General features: G+C 49.0%; 1 protein-coding gene across 1 annotated transcript; it reads left to right on the plus strand.

The window, feature by feature from the left end:
* Window positions 1–10,029: 10,029 nt before the first annotated feature.
* NFKBIE (NFKB inhibitor epsilon) lies at window positions 10,030–18,875 on the plus strand. The gene is made up of 6 exons (XM_031964765.1): window positions 10,030–10,756; window positions 13,336–13,438; window positions 16,166–16,388; window positions 16,739–16,827; window positions 17,564–17,803; window positions 18,201–18,875. Exons 1-6 carry the CDS (start codon window positions 10,416–10,418, stop codon window positions 18,264–18,266), a joined length of 1,062 nt encoding a protein of 353 aa, XP_031820625.1. The 5' UTR covers window positions 10,030–10,415; the 3' UTR covers window positions 18,267–18,875.
* Window positions 18,876–20,665: the final 1,790 nt, after the last annotated feature.

The following is a 20,665-nucleotide window of genomic DNA, read 5'->3' on the forward strand; positions in this document are numbered from 1 at the left end:
GCAGGAGGAAGATGGAAAAACAGGAGAGAAATAATTAGCAATGCTTTTCTTGGTGTTCTCCCCATTCCATGATGGGCATCATGCCCATGCCCTTCCAGGTGCCCCAGACTGGAAGAGAAGAGGAATGGAAAAGGAAAAATCCTACTATTCCATCACATACACACACACACACACACACACACACACACACACACATACATAGTCTAGCCTTATTATAGATATATACCTTTCTAAGTGTGCTTCTCCCACCCACCCCCAAATCCTCAGCTTGTATAGTCAAGTCATGAGCATGAGGGAGCAAGGAAAGGGGCAGTGAGTGAAAAATATACTCTAAACTAGTAGATGATAAAGATTTTCCTTTCAACTCCTATTTCCTGTCTTAGGTCCCTATATTTCTCCTACTTTGCCTTGCATACTTTAAGAGGGAGAAAGTCTGGAGTCCCAAGGCAAATGAAAGCCCCAGAGAATAAGAACACAGCTGAAGAAGTAAAATTGGAGCCCCAAAAACTAGAAATACCAAAACACACTAGAAAGGACTAGTATGGGTGGGAGATTCCTTTTTCAGGTGTTTGTCCTGTTCTCCATTTGTGGTTCTTGTACTCATTTAGGTCCTATGCCTAAAATGTACCACTTGACTCTTACTGAAATTCCTCCCTTGAAGGCCCAACTCTAATACCACCTCCCCTAAGGTTGGAAATGCTCTGTCCTCAGACTTTCTCATCAAAACTCATTTGAACCTGTCCTTTATATTAACCATATTTTTGCCTTCAATTATGCTTAGTTGTGCATATATTCTATTAGAAAGCAAACTCCTTGAAGGCAGGAACTGGGATGTCATCTTTCTGTACTAGTACCTAGCAGAGAGAGGGCACAGTGCTATAGATGTTTGGAAAACATTTGCTGAATTGAGTAAATGAAGCATCTTTGCCTTTGGCATTACTTTATAGAAGTGATTGCTTAAATTAAGATTCATCTTGCACTTTTGAGTCTCCCATCCTTCATTATCTTATTTCTGTTTGGATTCTCCCTCCCTCATTTGACTGACTAGTTTGATCCTGAAGTTCTAGCTAAGGTAGGAGAGAGAAGAGGAATGAGTTCAGAGAAGGTCAGAACAAGAAGGGACATTCTAGGGAAAACCAAGTGAAGGAGAGAAAGAAAAAGGATAGAAGGATTCAGAAAGGGTGGGATAAATTAAGGCAAAATCTGGAGTGAGGAAGAGCTCATGACTGAAATTGAGAAAAGACCTGGACATGGAAAAAGTATGAGTGAGCATGTGTGCATAACTATGTCTGTGTGCATGTGCATGTATATTTCTGGGACCGTATATTCTCAGAGGGTTGGATACATATTTGGGTGCATAATTATACTGGCAAGTGTGTGTGCAGTCTGTACAAATCTACGCACGTGCATATATGCTCATCCCATGTACACATCAGTGTATATATGTTCAAGAATCAGCAGGCGGCTGGGAGGGTGGGGGCTGTCGTGCTTGTGTTTGTCTCTATGTATTTTGCCCATCAGGCTAGTGGTTGTGGAGTGGACACTGGAAGGGGACCTTTTCTGACCCTTCATCTCCCTTAACCTCAACTGTAATTGGGGGGTTTGCCCCTTCCCCCGCCCCAATGACCTGGCCTAAAACTCTCCTAAGACACACCATACTGATGTTTGGGGAGAAGCTCTGTCTGGGTCCGGGGCAAGGGAAACTTGGGGAAGGAGGACTGCGCGCTCCCTCGGATGCAGCCTAACGACCCCTTGGGTGAGCTTCGGGGAGAACCTTCGGTCTTCGTCTTTTGTACCCCCTTGCGCGCGGAGACTGTCCAGGTAACCTGTTACCTAACCGCGTTTCCCAGGATACCACTCTCCACCACGGGCCCTGACAGTCGTTTTTCCCACTGCTATGGACCCTCTCCCCCTTTCCTTCCGGGACAGAACCACCAACTGCAGATTACCCACCTGTCCCCCGCCCAAAACACACGCTTTCCACTCCCCGCTTCCAGCCCCGCCTCGCCGCCCCTCCCCCTCCCCGGACCCCGAGGCCCGCCCCTCGCCGCTGCCCCTCTGGGTGCCTCGGACAGCCTGGGGTGGGGGGGAGGGGGGGGCGGGGGCAGGGCCGGCGCACCGGCGGGCTGGGGGAGGGATAGAGGACCGCGCTGCGGCGGAACGAGCGGGGGTCGCGCTCGGGGTCAGGCCAGGTGCTAGCCGACCCCATTAGGGTCCTGAGGAAGAAGAAGGGGACCGGGCAAGAAGCGGCATTCGGGACCGCGGTGGAGCCCTGTGGGGAGCAGGCGGGCTTGGGGTGGGAGAGACGGAGAGGGAGTCGGGCATGATCCCTGGGAGGACGCGAAAGGAGGCGGCGGGAGGAAGGGGGCCGGGGAGGGCCCCCTCTCGGGCGGGCCTCCGCCGCCGCCGCCTCCTCCAGGGGCCCGGGGCCGCTACCGCCGCAGCCGCCGCGCTCGCCTCTCCCCAGGAGCCGGGGGAGCATGGGCCAGGGGTGGGGGGGGGAGCTGAGCCCCCTGGGCCGGGGCCGGGGGGCATCCCGCCCGGGGAGGCAGGGGAGGGGGGGGGGGGGGCGGGGCCCGGTTGCTCCCCCTGCGGGGGAGGGAGCCGGGGGGCTCTGGGGTTGGGGAGGCCGGGCTGCGGAGGGAAAGGCACTAGGGGATGGAGGGTGGGATGGGGGGCAAGGGCTGCGGGGGCGGGCGGGAGGGGCGGGATGGGGGGTCCCTTGAGGCCCTCCCTGGCCTGCCCCCTCCCTCCGCCCCGCCGCCTTTTTTCGAGCTGGGGAGCCCGAGCCAGTGCGCCCCCCCTCTTCCTCCCAGCGCGGCCGAGCCCCGCCTCCATCCCCCCAACTCCGCCCCCCCAAGTCCCACCTAACAATTACCCCTCGTAAAGGAGAGCTGCGACCGGGGGATCCCAAACCCCTCTTCCCTCTGCACCGGGCAGCCCTTTTTCTGATCCCTTCTTCCAGCCGAGAGCCCTTCTCCTCACCGGCCCGAGTCTCCGCGAGGGCGGGCAGAGGTCGCCCCTTCCCCAGCATTCTCTAAAGGCTGCTGAAGAGCTGAACGGAGAGACTAGCGGGGAGAGGGGAGTAAAAGGGGTGAGAATGACATTGAAAGGAGACTAGGAGGCAGGAAACCAAGCGCGCTGTGGGCAAGCGAGAGGACGCCAAAGTCACATTGTAGGCGGACACCTAGAGCGCATTTCCCGGACTACCATAATGGGGGTTTGGACATATGCACACCCCTCTTATTTCTCCTTCGCTTTCGCCGGTCCAGAGGTCGCGGTGTGAGTGGCGGCGGGGGAAATGAGCGGAAAACAACTCTGGGTCACTTGGAGTTCTAGAACCTGTGAGATATTCTGGCTCCCACAGAATAGTCCCGGCCCCGTAGGGACAGGAGGAGCCCCTTGAGGGTGTCAAGCTGGTCTTCGCTTTCCTGTTGTCCCCCAGTCTTCCCCTCTCACTTCTGTGGAGTAGCTGTGCAAGCCACAGCGTCTGGAACCGGAAAACTTGCATGAGCAGCACATTTAGTCAGTAGCCGAGTGCTCTTGCTCTTGTCGCTCCCTTCCACGGATCTCTCTCTCACTTCATCTGTGAAACGAGAGGGTTAAAGTAGATGGTCTCTGAGGTCCCGCTCAGTTCTAACATTCTGTGGCCCGTTGTCCTGGGAGAGAGAAAATTTGCCTGCCTTTTAGAATCTGAGACCGACTCAGTGGCTTTGGCTTTCCTAAGATCGCCCCTCCCTGTCCTTTAGTCTAGCCCTCCTTAGTGTCAATACAGGGAAGATGGTGCGCTAAGGAGAGGGGAAAGAGGGAGGAGGTCTGGTGTAGGAGTTGGAAGGGTTTATTACATTGGTCCCTTGTTCCAGTGTCCCTCACCCCAGGTCCCAGGACGAGATCCTTTCTCACAGCCAGCCGCACTCTGCAGCTCCACTGTCAATCCACTCTAACCTGTTCAAGGCTAAGTCCTGACCCTAACCCTGTGACAGACTATCTCATATCTCTAAGATAACCGAACTCCATGTCTGCCATCAGTAATAGCTCCACTTGCTCTTTTCCTTCTGTTTTCTCCTATCAATGGGGTCCGGGGCTGGAGTAATGGCCTGAGGACAGATAACCTAGGTGACTATTCTCACTTCTATTTCTGTCTGCCTAAAAAACAAGAGTATTTTTTCCCCTGCCTTTCCCAACCCCTCGCCTTAGGAAGGAGGAGGATGGGGTAGGGGGTTCTTGTTGGAGTTGCCTGTAGGGCCTACTGACCAACTGGTTGTCATGACAACAGTCGTGCTTCTCATGGAGAAGCTAGATGGGGTAGGCGGAGGTATGTATGGGGGGGGAGGATTAAGGAATTGGAAAACAAATGAAGTAAAGGGTACATAGAGCTGGGAAAATCCAAGGTCTGGGGACGAGATTTGGGGGGAAGACAACAGAGCATCCCCCCAAAAAAATTTTCTCTCACTAATGTTGTGACTTGAAGAGGGTTTCCCCTCTCCCCCTTCTTAGGTGACACCCCTTCAGCTTAATAAAACTGGCCCCTTAGTCTGGTTTTCTATAGGGATTCAAGGCTGCAGAGCTGAGAAGACAGTGGGTGGCACTATGCTGACCTCATGCGGCCAGAGATGGGGCTACCAGAGGGTTCCAACATCTGGATGTTGTCTCTAGGTGCATTCATTGCCTGGGAAGGAAGAAATGGAACAGGGCTCAGTCCTGAGCTTCTGCGTCTCAGTCAGTAAAGGCCAAGGATCTTGGAACACTTGGGGGGGGGGTCCTTTATTCTTCTAGCTACCCTGTTATGTGTTTGGGAGGGAGGGAGTGGGTGTGGGGCAGACTGTAATAACAGAAAGGGTAGAATGATACTGGAATAAAACACCTGGGCTGAAGTCTCACCTCTTCCGCTCAATGTGTATGACTAGGCAAGTCTTTTAATGTCTCTGAAGTCTCACTTTCCTCACCGGTAAAATGGTTACAATGAATGATACTCGCAAGCATCTTCATATAAGGAATAGAAGTTAAATTCTGGAGTTATAAAGACCTACCTCAAAACATGGCAGCCATTTGACCTTGTGCAAATCACCTAATTTCTCAACACCCTAAGTTGAACATAAATTATCTATCTGCTTTGAAGGACAGAGTTGTCAAAAGCTGAGAGTCTCACTAATGAAGTCATTAGTCCAGAATCTGCCTCCCCCCCCCCCAGCCATAAATATTTGTACTACCCTCCTCAGAAAGTTGTGAACCCCAAATGAGATTATTGATTTAAAATTTAGACGTCATGGGATAAAACCATCCCATAATGAAATAACACATTATTTACATATTAATCACATTATTTAATATTTATTGTGCTAATTAAATACATTATTTAAATATACATTATGATTATTAAAGTTTTAGCAAACAACAAAATGCTATAGAAATGGAAAGTAATGATAGCAAGGAGGAAACTGGAGTGATGCATATGTGCACCCCTGGATAAGATTTAAAATTAAATCACATTCCCCTTATGTTACTATCCACCAGAAGCTTTGGGCTTTTACCATGAGAGTGGGGAATATCTGGCCCTTGGGCCATATAGGACTCATGAAATCATTTGCTAAGTCTAATGAGCTGAAAACTAAGTATAATAAGCTCCCACTGCTTGAGTTCTATAAATTGATAATTTTGTATGGCCTGCAGACACTATTAGAAATATCCAAATGGCCCTTGGCAGAAAAAGAAACTTTCCTATCCCTGCTCTAACATATAGCTTGATTTATCACAAAATAAATGCCTCATCAGAGAGAACAGGATTTTCTGGCATTAAAAAGATGAACATTTATATAAAATCAAACTTTCATTTCCTCTCCCTACCCACCCCATCGGAATGGGGTCTTTCTCCCAACCTTAATGGAATATGGTATCAGGCAAGGGAGACAGACTTTCTCCATTCACCCATATCTTCTTTTGGTCTCCCAAGGAAACATCTCATGATGGAGTCTGATCCCAATTCTTCACATTAGTTCACTTAGTTCACCAATACCAAAGCTTATTCATCCATGAGGATCCTCTCTATATGTTGCATAATTCATCCTTTCATCCTAACCCCAATTGCAGTGATGGGGGAGAAATCAACTAGGGGAGTAAAGTAAAAGCAATTTATATACCTTCTACAAACAGATTTTCCTGATTCCTCAACTACTAGGGTCTGCCCTCCAAAAATGCCTTCAATTTATTTTGTGGATATGATATATATGCCTGCTTTTATATATGCTGTCTCCCCAGTAAAATTGTAAGACCCTTGATGTCAATGACCACCATATTTGTATCTCCATCACCTAACATAATGCCTACCCCACAGTAGGTGCTTAATAAACATGGGTTGATTTGGTTTTTCTCTCACTGTGGATGAAAGAAGGACTGGATCAGGGATTGCTGGGAGGGGGACATTCTTCTAGGATATAATTCCTGGAATGAGGAGCACAGGAGGAAAAGGAAAAGGCTGGTTTTTAGTACTGGAGATATGATAGTGGATAAATATTTCTTATAAAAAGATCATAATTCTAGTAAGACCAATCTAAAATGCTCCTAGCTTAAGGAAAGAAGGGTGAGTGTTGAGGAATGTGTGCTAAATGCTGGGATTGAGCCAAGTACAGAGACTATAAAATAAATTTTGTAGTAAAGAAGACAAGTAGTGGTAATAGGGGCAATAGTGCAAAGATTAGACTAAAAGCTGGCCATGGGGTCCAAAGTTTGGGGATGATACTAAATGTAAGGGATTGCAGCTTAATATTAAGAATAGAAGAAAGATACTGGGAATGTAAACTCAATTCTGGAGAAAGGGCTAAGTACCTGGAATAGATACTAAATTTAGGAGAGATCAAGCCTTGGTTTCCCTTGCCCCTTAGAGTTCTATGCAGAAGAATCAGGAGAATTCTAGCTTTGGGGGCAAATTCAGTTTGAGGAGACCTATTCCTGAGAGTAGTTGAAGTAATCTGGTGAAAGATTATGAAAATTGAGGAGACTAAAGAAATAGAAGGTCACAATATTTAAAGAAGGTGTGGGTAAAGGTGGGGGCAAAGCCTTCAAAGTCAGGCACAGAACTTCTTGAGTTTAAGATGATTTTGTATAAATGTTCACCTTTTAATGCCAGAAAATCCTGTTCTCTATGGTGAGGAGGTATTTGTTTTGTGATAAATCTCCTTGGAGAGAGTAACCTGGTTGGTAGTCCATGGATGACTCCAACAAGAATCTGGTTGGATGAAATGAATTGTAAAGGTAATTGCCTATTGATAGAGGTAAGGTCTAAAAACAACAGTAAAGAGAAAGAAGTATGCCAATTTCTCTGTTGTCACTGTACCTCAGAATTTGTGAGAGATGAAGCAGCCAACAACAGGGAGGGTACCAAGAATTGAGATATTTTGAAGAAAAGATAGGACCTTCTTCCTTTCTATGCAGAAAGGAGGGAATATTGTATGAAATATTTGCATATACTGTCAGACAAGACCAACTTTTAGGATTTTTAAAATCTTTATTATGAGGAATGACCCCCTAGGGAAAGAGGGAGAAGGTATGTTGAGAAATTAGGATGATATAAAAAGAGTATTAATAAAAATACAATTTGCTAAATTAGAAAGCCAAGCTTCAATAAATGTATCTAGGATGAAATGGAAAATTTTTAAAAATGACAGTGACTTTCAGGGCCTAGGAAGAGCTCAGGCTGAGATGGATTAGAATAACAGTGTGGGGGAGGTAACTGAGGAAGGGGTTCTTTGGAGGTAATAGGAATAAAACAAGTAAGCCCCAGAAGGGAAGATCTTACCACCTGATGAGGGTCAGTCTGGGAGGGAAAAGTATCCAGTGGCTCTCAAAGTATGGTCTAGAGAATCCTGGGGGTCTCTGAAACCCTTTTAGAGAGTCTGCAAATTCAAAAATAGTTTTTATTTCCAATATGGTAAATGTCTATAAATATAACCCAGATAAACAAAAACGCTTTGGAGAGATCCTCAATAATTTTTTAATAGGATAAAGATACTGAAAACACAAGTTTGAGAACCACTGGAGAGCCCATCAAGCTTCCTTTTCACAAGAGCCAGAAGGGGGCAGGAGCTAGTGATCTCTGGTTCCACAATGAGGAGGAAGCTGTACCCCCTCCTTATTCATTGCAAAGATCTAACTTCTTGACTTAGGAGGGTCCTCTCTCAGAGCCTTCATTCTTCCCCCCAACTCTCTCAGATAAATAGCCACTTTAAAGAAAGCAGGTCTTTTTAAGTTTCTTGGTACGTAAAATAAAGATTGCAAGACAGAGACAGAGACACACAGAGAAAATATATACAGGCATCCCTCAGACAATAATAATCTATTTTTAAAGCAATCAACCATTTTAAGGAGTTTTCTTTCTTACAGGATGTAAATATTGAAGCTTAAAAAAAATCTTGATATTTTTTATTTCTTGCATCACTGTAATATCCCATGTTTCCTTCTTCCCCTCCCTTTAGTCCCCCAGCTATCCCATATGACAAATAGTGTTGATTTTTGGGTTTATTTGTTTTTGAGAAGGGGGAAAGTCTGCATAATTGATTAATAAAGTGAGAAAGTCCAAAAATATGGGCAATGCAAAATTATGTTTAACACCTGTGGATCTCCCACCTCTATAATAGAGTATATTGGGAGTTTCCTCTCACATATCCTCATTTGAGTGTATCACAGTTTTTAAATAGTTCGTTATTATGCTTCTTTACATAAAGACTTATCAACGGGGGGAAAATGCACGTTAGGAAAATACAAGCATATACATCCTCGTGATATTGGGGGAAGAAGTCCCAAAGGAGTAAAGCAGGGGCATCCCCTTATGAACACTATTTTGAGAACTGTTGTCTAAGCACGAGTTTCCCCCACCTCCTAACAGATTCATGTCCTCAAACTTCAAAACTATAAGACTAGAGAAGGAAGGGGGGGGGGGGGTAGAAAGAAACAGGAAGAGGGAGTGGTGAAAGAAAAGCTTTGGAGATCCATTCAAGCTTCCCACTCTGAATTGAAGAGAGGAGGTTGGTTTGCTTCGTAAGGACAGGACCTTACCTATAAGCTTTTCATAAACATTTAAGTAAATCAATAAAGAGTCTGAGAGATCTGGGACTATGGCTTAAATGATGTTTTCATCTCCTCCATTTCTAAACATATTCATCTAGTGAACGAATAAAAAGGCGGAGGCAGGGTTCTGGAGTGGATTAAGAACTGGTTTAGTACATCAGGGATGAGTAATTACTTATAATACAAGCTTCGATATGACACGTTATTGCTTCTTTAATGTGGGGACCTAGAGTAAGTGTTTTTGGGGGTGTTAGATTGCCTCCATCCAGGGTGCCTCGGTTAGTACAGTGAAACCTTCAGAACCGGGAGCTGAGACATCAAAGACCAGGCGCCTTTTTCTTCGGGCTAAGAACCCATTTGGGAAGGTGAGAGAAGGAAGTCATTCCTGCAGAAGGGAATAGCATTCAGGCAAGTCTAGAACATTTCCACCTGGTCAGACTGGTTGACTGAGGTTTGTTTTCATCTTGTTAAAGAATGGGGATAGATTTATTGAATCGCCTCCACCCTTAACATGAGTTGATGTCTTATTCTATCGTCAATCGTTCGACAAGATTTTGTTTTTGTTTGTTTGTTTTTATGAAGTTGTGGCTGTGCTCTAGGCACTGTGCTAGGCGCGAGGGGTGCCCGGACAAAGACGCCCTCCGCCCTCCGCAGGGAGTTTGCGAGAGCTCCTGGGTAGCTCTAGGGGGTAGGGACCCCCTCTCACCTACACTCATCTCCTACGGAGCGCAGAGCAGTTGCTCGATAAATAGTTATTGTCCTTCACTGCGTGGCTTGGGGCAGGGTGTTCCTGGGAGTTTCTGGGAGCCCTGCCATTCTTCTGCAGGGTGTTTCTGGGCGCCGAGGGTCCCGAGGGCGGGGCCGAGAGGGGACGGGGCGTGCCACGGGCAGGGCGTACCTGGGGCGGGGCGTTCCTAGAGAAGGGCGTGCCCGTGGGCGGGGCTTGCCCGGGGCGGAGAATCCCCGGCCGCGGTCTCAGGTCCCGGGCGCCGCCAATGAGTCGCTTCGGGGCGGAGCTGGGGCTGCAGCCGGCCGTCTGAGAAGCAGGAAAGGGAAAACGAAGGTGTCCCCAGGCTCAGAGCGGCCGCCGACGCCATCCTGCCCTCCCTCCACCTCGGCGCATCCCAGCCGGAGCTCCCCAGCCTCCAGCCCGGGGCCGCCGATCTCTCCGGGGCCCCCTGGCCGGGGAAACCGCCCCAGCGTCGCAGGCGGCCCTTGCAGCCCGTAGAGCTCGCAGCCTGGGAGGGAGGCCTCGGGAAGCGCCCAGGCCCCGCACCCCGCCGGCCCGGCCGAGCTGGCCGCAGGAAAGCCTCTGAATTCCGAGAGGGAGCGCAGCCGGCCGCGGGGCGCGAGCTATGTCGGAGCCCGGGAAGGGGCCGGACGAGCCCGACGAGGGCCAGTACGACTCGGGCATCGAGTCCTGGCGCTCTCTGCGCTCCCTGCCCGAGGCCTCCCTCCCCTCAGGACCCCCGGACGGCCGCCCCCCGTCCCGACCTCCCTCAGGGACCAAGGAGGACCCGAAAGAGGAATATGGGGAGCGGATGGACTCCGCCTACGGCTCGTCTTCCATCACCGAGCCTCTGCCCCCGCTGGGGGGCCCCGAGGGCGGGGAAACCCGCGCGCCCGAGGCCCGGGGGGGGACTCTGTGCCCGCAGCAGCTGGAGGCGCTCACCTACATCTCTGAGGATGGAGACACGTAAGTCGGGGTCCCCATGGCCCGGGCCCCTCCCCCTCCCCCCGTGTCTGTCCGGCCGGAGCTCCGTGAACGGTGGCGCCCCCTCACTGGGCAGCCCCGTGCTCCTCCAAAAAGCAAGGAGCCATGGGGGGGCGGGGGGGGCGTTAGTGACGCCACCGCTCGTTCCCTTCCGACCTCTGCCCCCTGCCCAGACCCCGGAACCTCACGTGCTCCCTGGGCTGTCCGTAAGACCCATGCCACTGACGGAGCCTCCTGAGCAGCTCCGCCACGCAGATCTAAGAGACAGCATTGCAGTGCCAGTTAAGGATAAGAACCAGCCAGTTTACCTGCCTCCTTCTGAACTGGGGAGGGGGTGAGAGGGAGGAGCCCTGTTGGTTCTGTACCTATAATTATTCCCCCCCTCCAAGCTCCGGACACCCCAGTCCCAGGAAGTGAAGCTTCCCTGGATTTGAATGAGGGGACTGGGAGGGAGGGTTACAGAAGGGGGAGTTTCCAAGCCCTGGGGGAAGGGGAAAGAGGCCCCTGGAGGGCAAAGAGCAGGGCTGAGGCGTGTGTGGAAGGGGGAAGGGGGACACAACTCCTCTGCATCAGAGAGACCGGGGCAAGGTCTAGACGAGGTTGAGAAAGGGGAAGTCAGGGATGAGGTCAGTGTTCTGTGCTCCCCCTCCCGCCCCCAAATCTTCCATCAGCACCAGGTGCTGCACGGGAGTATAAACTATGTGTGTATGATGGTCTGGTGGGAATGGGGAGGAGGGACAACTGGTGGGCTGTGGGGGAAGACATCTGGAGGGGTGAAAGACTGGCTGTCCCATTGTATTTCTTGGAGACTCTTGGGAATTTTTAGGCCTAACGTTCCTTCTGCCTGAATCCCTGGAGAAGCAGGATAGGCTGGGGTATAAGGCTGAGTGTACTTGCCTAGGGCTAAGGGTGAGACTTGCTGCTCCACCCCCTCCAACTTCCAGATTCAGCCAGCCTTTCAGAAGCATCCACTAAATGCAAAGTGGCCTGCCTAATTCTGGGAGTGGGTAACAAAGCTTGCACAGATAGCTTTACCAATGAGGGAGAGGGTAATAAGATGAGTGATCTATGCAAAGCAGAATTCTAGAGAAATTGGAGCACTGGGAGATCCTACTTGCTCACCCACGTTGCTGAAAACTGGGGGGCTTGTCTAGACCTGAACCCACCTCTGTCTAGGTTGATGTCTCCTCCATAACCTACCATTTTGACATTAGCCCTCAGTCATTGCACTGGACAGCTATCTTAAAGAGTATAGATAATATTCATGAAGTTGGAGAGAGGGGGTTAAACCTAAAGTAATATATAGAATTGAAAGTTAGATTTACTGGAATGAGGGTCTGGAGACAACTTCTGGGGTTCTCAGAAGAATTGAGAAAGAAGACAGAGTAAAGAGAGTAGCGTGCTAAGTGTGGAGAATTCTGGGTTTGTTCCCTAGAGGGGTTCCCCTGATGGAATTGTCGTCCTGGGGGGAGAGGGGGTGGGGTACTTCCCCTCAGAAGTGTCTAGGCTAGAGGAGGTGTGAGAAGTGGGAAAAGAGGAAGTCGGAGGAAGGGAGATGAGGGAAGGAGGGAGGTGGCTTCTGGAATGTGACCCAGAGAGTACAGCCCAGAACAGAAAGGGGATTTCCAGAGCCTGCTCCTCCTCCCAGGACTGTCCCAGCCTCAGCCCTCCCTCCCTGTTGTCAGGCTGAGCCCTGACCCCAGGCTTGGCTCTCTGCAGACCCATCTACCTTGATCACCCGCCCCAGCTGTTCTGGTCCAAGCCATCCCTACCCCCTTCCTTCCACTTCTCCTTTCCCAGCTGTTGGGGGGGAAACCCCAGACCCTGGGACTTTCCCTCCCATCTATCTCCCCTCCTTATCCTCTGCTATAGTAGGAAGGTGGGCTAAGCCAATTCTTACACCACAGTGTTCCTTCAAATAGACCCACTGCCTTCTGCTTCTGGGGTCTGCTAATATTGGGTGTCTAACCTCAAAGCTAGGAGGAGCAATCATGGGCAAGCAGGGCCAGGTTGCCACCTGGGCACCCTAGTCACCCTAGACACCTAGTGTTTGTATTAGGCACTGGCAGATTTGGTGCTCTGGCTGTGAGTGCAGATGCTCTATAATTAGTGAACAGGGAGTTCTTTACATGGGAACCCCTTGTCTCTGGGGATGATGTATGTGGGCCCTCTGAGGAAGGTGGGGTAAAGTGGATACTTCTTTTTTTGTTGTTTCTTCTACTTTCTGGGGTGGAGTAGGAACCTCGGGGAAGGATTGGGTCCTGGAAACTCCCTACCCCCTTTTCACTTTGGTTAGTTGGCAACTTTGGGAGCGGGAACAAAGGGGGCAGGGTAGAGCAAGAGAGGAGTCAAATCAAGGTTCACCCTGACTACAACCCTCCAGAATCCTTTAGGGAAGGGGAAATCCATTGTCTCCTGTCTATTTCCTCTCTCAGACTTTCACTTCCTATCCCTACCTGCTTATAGGAGTTCCAGGATTGCCCACTCCTCACAGCCCAGTCTCCTCCCATCTTTCCCATCCTGGGCACTCTGACACTCATAGCTGCCTTCCCTCCCCTCAGGCTCTTACACCTGGCTGTGATCCATGAGGCTCCTACTGTGCTGCTGTGCTGCCTAGCTCTGCTGCCCCAGGAAGTCCTGGACATACAAAATGACCTCTTTCAGGTGGGTAGATGAAGCATGAGCAATGTGCCAGGGTCCCCCCCCCCCATCCCAGGTTACAGATGACTCCCTGACCTGAGAGGCTTGATTAGTTCTTGTATGAAAGTCTGGGACCATGGCCTGATTGTTCATTCGGGGGGCATTTATGAAGCCCTGAGTATGGGCTGGCAGACCAGCCTTTGCCCTCAAGATTATATTCTATTAGGAAGAAACAACATAAACTCAGGAAGCATAGGGCCTGGCCCTGCAAGGATGAAGAGGTGCCCTCAGCCAGGGCAGTAACATCTCCTACATTTCTTAGAGAGATGCCTTGTCTTCATCACGTAGTCTGAATGCTTGGAGCACTGTTCACATAATAAATCATTTGATCTTTCCAACAACCCTCTGGAGGCAGGTGCTGTTATCCCCATTTTACATATGAGGAAACTGACCCAGATAGGTACGAGTTAATATGGCTTACTCAGGGTCATATAATTAGTAAATCTCTGAGATGGGTTTTAAACCTAGGACTTCCTGGCTGCAAGGCCAGTTTTTCATTCATGAGGCTATAGCTACCTCTTCTACCACTTGAAAGTAGATATAAAATACATAACAAAGTGGTTTCTTTGAGGAGGTCCCTAATGTCTGGGGTGGGGAGGGGATGGGTGATAGTAGAAATCAGGGTAGGCTTCTTGTAGGAATTTAAACTGAACTTTGAACTTGTAGCATTTAAACTGAACTTTGAAGGAAGCTAGGGATCTCATGAGGATTTTATTATTTATTTTATGAACAAGCTAGATGGCTCAGTGTATAGAGAGTCCTGGTCCTGGAATCAGAAAGATCTGAAGTTAAAATTCTACCTCAGAAAGTCTGGGGCCATGGCCTGATTGTTCATTCGGGGGGCATTTATGAAGCCCTGAGTATGGGCTGGCAGACCAGCCTTTGCCCTCAAGATTATATTCTAGCTGTGTGATCCTTTTTTTGTTTGTCTTAATCCACTGGAGAAGGAAATGGGAAACCACTTCATTATCTTTGCCAAGAAAACCCCACGGATAGCATGGCCCACAGGGTCAGGGAGAGTTGAACATGACTGAACAAGAACAAGAGATTTTATAAGAAGGAGAGGCATATGAGGAAAGTGTATATCCCAAGTTTAGGGTGACAGTTTGGGCAAAAGGCATAGAGATAGATGGGTGACAGCAAGTAGAGAATCTGACTATACAATAAACCTGGAAAAGTAGACCAGATAAATTCAAAATTTAAAAAAAGAGAAAAAAGCCTAGCACCCAATTGTGAAGGGAAATAGTTTGTATTGTATCCTATAGCAGAGGGAGGAAGGGAACCCCTGTAGCTTCTTGAGCAGAGATGTGCCCTGGCATCAGACTTATAATTCAGATTATCAAGGTAGCTATCTTGGGGAAAGATTGCTATTGCCTTAGTTTCCTCATCTACAAAATGAGGATAATAACAGTACCTACCTCCCAGGGCTGATCTGAGAATCAGAGGAGATATTTGTATGGAAACTAGATTGGTATTGTTGCTTCTGCATCCTAATACTTAGGACAGTCTGTCCTGCCTCCAAGACCATAATCCTAGTCATCCAGAGAGAGGGAAAGTCCAATTCTGCCTTCTTTTTATCCCCTTCTCTCCCTCCTCCTCCCCCCAGGAAAGGAGTAATAAGCTCCTTTGAGCTTGGTCTCCCATGAGGCTTGTTTTCTTGGAGGTTGAAATGGGGCCTCTCAGTAGGGCTGCCTTTACAATCCAGACTCACACCCTCACCAGCTTCTTCTGAGCTTTAGCTTCGTTAACAATTCAGGTCTTCCTGACTCCAGGCCTAGGGCTCTATCCATTGTGCCACCTAGCTACTCTAAACCACTGGAGTGGTTTATTATTTCTTTTCCAATGGATTAGGCAAACAGGTTAAATAACTTGTTTGGGGTCTCACAGCTAGTATCTAAGACTGGATTTGAATTCAAATCTTTCCGACTCTAGTCACCTATTCTATTTATTGTATCATCTATCTTCCCTCTCGGTGCTCTAGACCTCAGCTTTTTAAACTGGGTGGCAACCCCTTATGTGGACTTATAATTGAATTGATTGTATTTATTTCCCACAAATGTTTGATTTGTGTACCTATTTCATATGTCTATTCATTTACATTTTGGGGCAAAAGGGAGTTACAAATAGAAAATATTTAAGAAGTCCTGTCCTAGTCAACTCTCTCACATAATAAATGGGAAGGGCAGCTAGATAGTCCAGTGGATAGACATTTACTATCTTTGTGATCCTGGGAGAGCCACTTAACTCCTATTGCCTCCAATAACAAACAAAAAGATTAAGTTGTAAAGAAAGGATGAACTTGTATTGATCAAGCAAGTTTCCTCACCCACAAGTTCACTCTGCTATTGAAATCCCAGGTTTAGTCCCTCACTGTCATATGGGTTATTGTGAAAAATTCTTTGTAAATACTAAAACATGTGATACATGGTAAGCCAAAGGGCTATATTTTTGTCCCTACCCCTGCCCCACTTTCCAGGAGAACCCACAAGTGAGGTTTTGGTGAAATTTCTGTGGAAAAGGAAGTTGACCCATTCCCTCAGGATGCTCCATATAGACTTGTTCTGATAATTTGACTACTGAGAATGAAGAAGGGAAATTGTAGGGGATGTAAGAGCTGTCCAGAGGCAGGGGAATAGAGGTAACATAAGATCCCCGTCCCTCACCTCCCTCTCCCCAATCTCCTGCCTACAGACAGCCCTGCACTTGGCAGTGTACCTGGATCAGCCCCACACAGTCCGGGCGCTAGTGCAGAAAGGGGCAAGCCGGACCCTGCAGGACAGGCATGGGGACACAGCCCTGCACCTGGCCTGCCAGCACCAACACCTGGACTGTGCTCGCTACCTCTTGGAGGCCACATCCGATCGAGGTCGGAGCCAGCATCATCACCCAGAGCTTCGGCTGCAAAACTGGCAAGGTGGGCCGCTGCATCTGCCAAAGGGGATACCTTCTGAGGTGGGGATGGGGTGGTTGGTTACTCACTTGTGGAAGAGAACAAATAGAGACACAACAAAAGACTCTTAGGCCTGAGCCTGAAGACAAGAATACTCGGGTTCCACAGGCACTTACCATGTCATCCTGGAGAAGGCGTCTTAAACTCCCTCAGCTTCAGTTTCCTCATCTGTAAGATGGGGATAATATACCTGCTTCATACTTGTGAGATTCAAATAACATGCATAAAGTGCAAAACAAGGATTGTTGTTTCTTACGGGAGCTCCTTACATGATGGAAGTGCTGATTTGGCTCCTCCTTTTCCTTCCTACCCAGGCCTGGCCTGCCTACACCTTGCTACTTTGCAGAGAAACCGGCAGCTAATGGAACTGCTTCTCCAGAATGGAGCTGACGTTGACATCCAGGTGAGGTAGCCAGGCCCGTCTCCTTCCCCAGTCAATCTCACCTTCTCATTTGAGTGTCTGTTGTTGGTTTGGGCGGTGTTGTGTTGTGGGAGTGAGGGTCCCGGCCTCGAGGAGCCGGACATCACGGGGGGGGGGGGGGGGGGGGGGGGGAGATGCCATGATGTGCAAGTGAATGTGTAAGTGAGGGAGGCTGTGCAAGGTCACTGGCCTCACTTTCCCCTCCAGAGCCAGCTGGGCCCAGTGGCCAGATAGGGAAGCACCTCGGGTTCCTGGCATGGTGCTGGTATACTGTCCGAGTTTCACCAACATACAACAACAAGGTCTGTGGACCTTCACTTTGGTAGTTGGTCTGATATCTCTTCTCTCACACTTTCCTTCGGAGCCTCCCAACACTGAGCTAGCTCTGGAAATGTGTGTCAAATTAATTATCAGTTTGGACAGCCTTGGAAAGAATACTGCCAAGAACTTATTATCTATTTGCTTCATTATTTGTTGACTGACGGTTTCAGTATGGATGGCTGGAGCTGAAGACCTTTGTTTTCTTGGTGTTTGTTGTTAGCAACGACAAGCACAAGCAGCAGAGAATAGACCCGTACTTTGTTGCATCTCAGCTTCAGAAGCCACATTGAGTGCTTTTCTCCTTTTATTTGTGTTCTCAATACTTTGTACTTAGTAAGTGCTTTAGAAAAGCTAGTTGACCAACTGATTGTTCTGTGATATCTGGAATTCCCCACAGGAGGGCACCAGTGGCAAGACTGCCCTTCACCTGGCCGTGGAGACTCAAGACAGGGCATTGGTGCGTTTCCTGCTTCGGGCAGGGGCTCAGGTAGATGCCAGAATGCACAATGGCTGTACCCCCCTCCACCTGGCCGCTGGGCGCCACCTGTCGGGCATTGCTGCCACTCTGTGCCAGGCAGGTGCTGATTCCTTGCTTCGGAATGTTGAAGATGAGACCCCACAGGACCTTGCTGAAGATGTAAGTCCCACTCTCCCACTGTACAGGACACTAAACTAGGAGTAAGAAGACCTGGGTTCTCTGCTCTGCTCTGGCCTTCTGAGTGAACTTCACTTTTCTCCTTCATAAAATGAAAGGGTTATATGATCCCCAAAGTCCTTTCTAGTGCTGACCTTCTACATCTGCTTTGTAAATCTTAATGCATGGGGCTGGCCCATGGGGTGAGACGATTTCTGATGAATTTTTGATTTCCCTCAAAAAATCCTTGAGAAGTGGAATTGAACAGTAGCTTTTGGACTTCTGGTCATTCCAACAGACTTTGGGGATTCCATCTTCCTCCTTCCAGCCCATACCCTTGACCCATTTGTGCTTTTCCCAGCCCTTAACTTTCCTCTCTCTCTCTCTTCTCTCCCTCCAGCCTCTTACTCTCCTACCCTTTGATGACCTGAAGATTTCTGGGAAGCCACTGCTATGTACTGACTGAAGCCAGGTCTGAGTCTTTATGGCCTCCTTCCTTAACTCAACCTCCATAACCAGGCCACTGCCTGTATTTCAGCTCATAAGGATGAACAGCAGCTGCTCTGGCCTCTGTCTGTCTTCCTAGTCTACCACAGGAGGGTTGGCGTGGGTGCAAGAGCCTCTTGAAACACGGGATTTACTACTACAGGCTAAAGAGTCTCTGAGCTGAGAGGGACTCAGATCTCAAGGAGCAGACAAAGAAACTATACCACAGAGGCGATTTGTGGAGGAAATAAACTTTCTTGGACTCCTCATCACAGGAAGGAGTGGCAAAATGATTGCAACAGCAGGAGTCCTCTCCCCTTTACAAATATGGAACCAGAGACTTAACCCATGCTGGTTTACCCAGGAGCTGTAACACTGTTACTGGGAACACTTCCAGAGCAAGCCTGAAGTAGGTGGCTGAGGGAAGAAAATGAAGCATCAGCAGGAGTTTGTCCTGTAGGAAAACCTCATCTTATTATTGAGGATAGTAGGAAAGAGTTGTTTAACAGACTTCTGAGAGAAATCCTGGACTGTGTTTTGAGAAGGGGGAATGACATGACACTAAAAAAAAGCAGAGTGTTTGACTGTTTGTCCCCCATCTTCTCTCAATTTATAAAAATGTCTTCTCAGCAAATCAGATAAGTCAGAAGGCTCAGGGACTAATCCTAGATAGAAAAGGGAAGGAAAGACAAAAAGGGATGGAGAGAGCCTTTAGGTATAATGGAAAGAGCTATGGATTTAGGGTAAGGGCTCTGGGGTCCAATTCAGGTTTTGCCACAGTAAGTCTTGAATCTTTCTGGGTCTGTTTCTTCATCTGTCAAACTGAACTAGATGACATCTAAGATCTTTCCCAGCTCTAAAATCTCCTTTGACTGAGAATCAGGTAAACAGCCCTCCTTACTTTTCCTTCAGACCCTTCCCTCCCACCGTCATTGCCAGCGTAACCACCTTGTCTAGCATGTTGGTACTTTGAGATAACAACAGAAAGGGCCCCTGTCCTTAGGAGAATTTCCTATCCAAGCAGGGCAAGAGTATTAGAGAGGGTCCAAGTGCTGACTTTGGAGGCAGGAAGAGCTCAGGTCAAATTGCACCTCACATATTGACTCCCTGGGTGATCCTGGATGTCTGCCTCAGTTTCCCCAAATCTAAAATGAAGATAATAATAGCAGCTACTTTGCAGGTTGGTTCTGACAATCAAAGAAGGATGATGTATGTATGAAGCACTTAGCCCAGTGCCTGGCACATAGAAGGTACTGATATAAAAATTTATTCCCTCTCCCCTCCTAAGTCACAGATGAAGAAATAGGCTCAGAAAAAAATGCTTTGGTCAAGGTCCCAAAGGTCTTTTTAGTTTGTTCCATTGGGGCATGAAGAAAAATAAGTGTGGGGAGGGGAGGGGAGGAAGCGACATGACTGTATGCATGTGTAGCACCTACTAGGTGCCAACTTTGGTGTCAGGCCCTAAGATCACAAGAACAGTGCTAGCCTTAAAGGAGTCTGCAATCTCCTGGAGACAGCTTGCTAGCATCCTTCTCTATAAGACATACAGGACACATTGGACATCCCCAACAGAGGAAAGGGGCCAGAATTAAGGGGAATGGAAAGGGTTTTCTGTAGAAGGCGGAATTTTAGCTGGGACTGGGAAACATGCTGGGGGTTTGGTGGGGTGTTGAGGGAGCATCTGTTTAGAGTCTGAAATGGAGCAAGAGCCTGCAGGCTTCAGCGAAAGGAGCAAATGGGGCCTAGAATTTCAAAGCCTGAAAAGAACAAAAAAATCTCTTAGACCAACTTCCTCATTTTATAGAAGGAAATTAAGATTCCAAATGTTGGAAGGAGAAAAGTTTCTTTGCTCCCGAGGAAGAACGGGTGGAGGGGGATGAGCCAAATTGGAAGATAACGTTCTCGGGACTCCCAGGGGACCCCAAGCGAGGTAGTGGAGAAGGGGGTTGCAAATTCCCCGTGAGAAGGGGCAACTCGGACTCTTAAATGTGCCTTAAGCTGAAGTTCCCTTCCGGGCCACGAGGTGGCGCCGCGGAACAGGGTTCTGGTGGTCTCTGGGGCTGGCTCAGGCGCGTGGAGTTTTAAAGCTCTCTCGTAAACCAGGAGAGTGCAGCTGGGGTAGACTCCCGGTAGGCCCCAAGCCGACTCGGGTGCTGAACGCGGCCTTTTCTGAGCTGCGGAGCTGAAGCTCTCCCCATAGACCACGAGGGGGTGCTGTGAGACAGGGCCCTCGCCGGCCCCCGAGGCTGCATTCCCCCTCCCGTCCGTCGGGCGGCGCTGCAGCGGGGGCGGTGCCGGCCTGAGGCTGTGTTGCGTGGCAGGAGCCACGGGAGCCCCGGGAGGCGGGGAGGTTGGTGGATGACACTTCCGGCGGCCGCT

This window comes from Sarcophilus harrisii, chromosome 4 (genome assembly GCF_902635505.1).
Source record: "Sarcophilus harrisii chromosome 4, mSarHar1.11, whole genome shotgun sequence".
NCBI lineage: Eukaryota > Metazoa > Chordata > Mammalia > Dasyuromorphia > Dasyuridae > Sarcophilus > Sarcophilus harrisii.

Bases quoted from the DNA above. Each gene is read 5' to 3' on its own strand.
- NFKBIE (XM_031964765.1), top strand. From the start codon at position 10,416: ATGTCGGAGCCCGGGAAGGGGCCGGACGAGCCCGACGAGGGCCAGTAC. The intron at 13,439-16,165 runs GTGGGTAGATGA...TCCTGCCTACAG, and splicing joins TACAAAATGACCTCTTTCAG to ACAGCCCTGCACTTGGCAGT. The intron at 16,828-17,563 runs GTGAGGTAGCCA...AATTCCCCACAG, and splicing joins GAGCTGACGTTGACATCCAG to GAGGGCACCAGTGGCAAGAC.